The sequence below is a fragment of the Octopus bimaculoides genome, chromosome 6, assembly GCF_001194135.2.
Source record: "Octopus bimaculoides isolate UCB-OBI-ISO-001 chromosome 6, ASM119413v2, whole genome shotgun sequence".
In the NCBI taxonomy this organism is placed as follows: Eukaryota; Metazoa; Mollusca; class Cephalopoda; order Octopoda; family Octopodidae; genus Octopus; species Octopus bimaculoides.
In genome coordinates, this window is record NC_068986.1 from 35863990 (window position 1) to 35866071 (window position 2082).

General features: G+C 31.9%; 1 protein-coding gene across 2 annotated transcripts in view; it reads right to left on the reverse strand.

The window, feature by feature from the left end:
- LOC106870527 (BAI1-associated protein 3) overlaps window positions 1–2082 on the reverse strand; it is a 1007871-nt gene that overhangs the window by 201451 nt on the left and 804338 nt on the right. For both annotated transcript variants that reach the window (XM_052968680.1, XM_052968681.1), the window contains exon 14: window positions 1240–1343. In XM_052968680.1, coding sequence (XP_052824640.1) covers window positions 1240–1343 — 104 coding nt within the window. The remainder of the gene's footprint in view (window positions 1–1239; window positions 1344–2082) is intronic.

Below are 2082 nucleotides of genomic sequence, written 5' to 3' on the forward strand. Positions count from 1 at the left end.
GAGAGAGAGAGAGAGAGAGAGAGAGAGAGAGAGAGAGAGAGAGAGAGAGAGAGAGCGAGAGAGAGAGATAGAGAGAGAGAGAGAGGAAGAGAGATGAGAGAGAGAGGGAGAAAAAGAGGCATACACATACACGTTTACATATATCACTTTAAAAGCCGAAGCTATCAACTTTAGCAAAGTTGTTTTTATCGCTTTCGAAAATGGACATTAATCTTTCTTAAACTCCAGCAAATTGCTGTCACTAATTGATAACTTCGATAGGATTTAGAAATCGATAAAAAAAATACACAACAAAAATGTCATCATTCAGACACTAGCAGCATATATTCACACAGAGCACATTGTTTCTACAGATACTTTAGGAAAAAAAAAATAAAGATTAACTAGACAAAGGAAACAAATCGAATAAAATATACCATAAAAAATAAAATGTAGAAGTCTTCTTTACCTGTTGCTGTGTTTTAGTGTCACAAGTCTTTTTAACGTTAGCTCTTTATAGAGAAAATGTAAGTTTTAGACTCTCAGCAAAATATGATAAAGGCAAAGGAAATGATTTTTTTATTTAGTTTGGCTGGAAGTGTGAGGCTAGACACAATGCAGTTAATATAATGGGAATGATGAGCTGTAATTCATACACGTTACAATATAAATATATATATATATGTCTCGTTTAGAGATTTCAGAATTAGCTACTTTGCTCGTTACGAGATCAGTGAATGTCTGCGGTTTCTCTGTCACACACACAGATACACTCATATACAAAAACACACTTACAGACACTCATATACAAAATGTGTCGTCGTCACCGTGGTGTTAAATATTGTTTACTATCTCGTACGTAACGAACGCGCAAACATACAGACACGTACACACTCATATACGAAATGTGTCGTCGTCGGAGTCATCGTGGTATAAATTGTCCTTTACTATAGCTGACTAAAGAAAGATTATTTTAGATAAAATGTTATATTGTTTTAATCCAAATGAAAATAAAAATTACATGTTAACACTGCGGGGTCTAATATTATTACTTTGTAAAATTTAATATGATTTGGTGGAGCTGTTTGAGAATGCATAGGGAACAGACAGACAAGTACACAGACAGACAAGTAGACAGACAGACAAAGCATTTTCTATGGAGAGAGATTAGGTAGATTATATGACGGTGCAATAAAATATATAAGTATCAAAGATATATTATGTTTAGGTACATATGTTGGAAAATTGATATTAACTTACCAGATAGCTTGCTGTATATCAGTGACATCACCTTGTATAGCATGCTGGTGGAGAATTGTTAAAGCTGCCTGAGGTAATTTCCCGGCCCATTTATTTGGTGCATCCTTAGAAAAAAGGTAAAGGGATTAGACTCTAGCAATTCTAAATAATTTTTTCTAATTATGTAAAGTGGAATATTTTTTACTATGGCAATAGTTTTTGTAAGTAGTATGAGAATGGACATCGTTATTTCGTTAAATGTTTGTAGAAAAGTTTGAAATATTGCAAGTTGTCAGATTTAAGCTGGCATACATCGAAGAAAAATAATCACTACTCGCGAATGTATATATTGTTTTTTATTAAGATTCGAGATAAAATATTATTTGTTGCATTCGTAAATATAGTTTTTGTCGAGATAAATTTATTTTGTCATTGAAAATTATTATTTTCTTTTCGCAAAAAGTAACCCTACATTTCTTCCTAAGTATAATTTTTGTTCGAGTCGAAAAATAAAAAAAGATTAAAAGAGGATTATATACTTTTTGTCATGAAACTGAATTCTATTTCATATATCAAGTTTTACAAATAACAAACTTCGTTTGTAGTGGTAGCACAGCACAACTTACAGTTTAAAATATATAAAGATTTGTTTGTCAAAAAAGAAACGAAATGTTATGACAATTTCTAAAAGAATCCTGTCACTGAAACTAGATATCATACGAAAACATATTTCTTTCTCAATAAAATATTTCGTGCTCATAAATGTATATTTTTCGGATATTACTAATTAAACTACACACACACACAAAAACACACACACACACACACAAACACACACGCACACACACACACACACACACACAC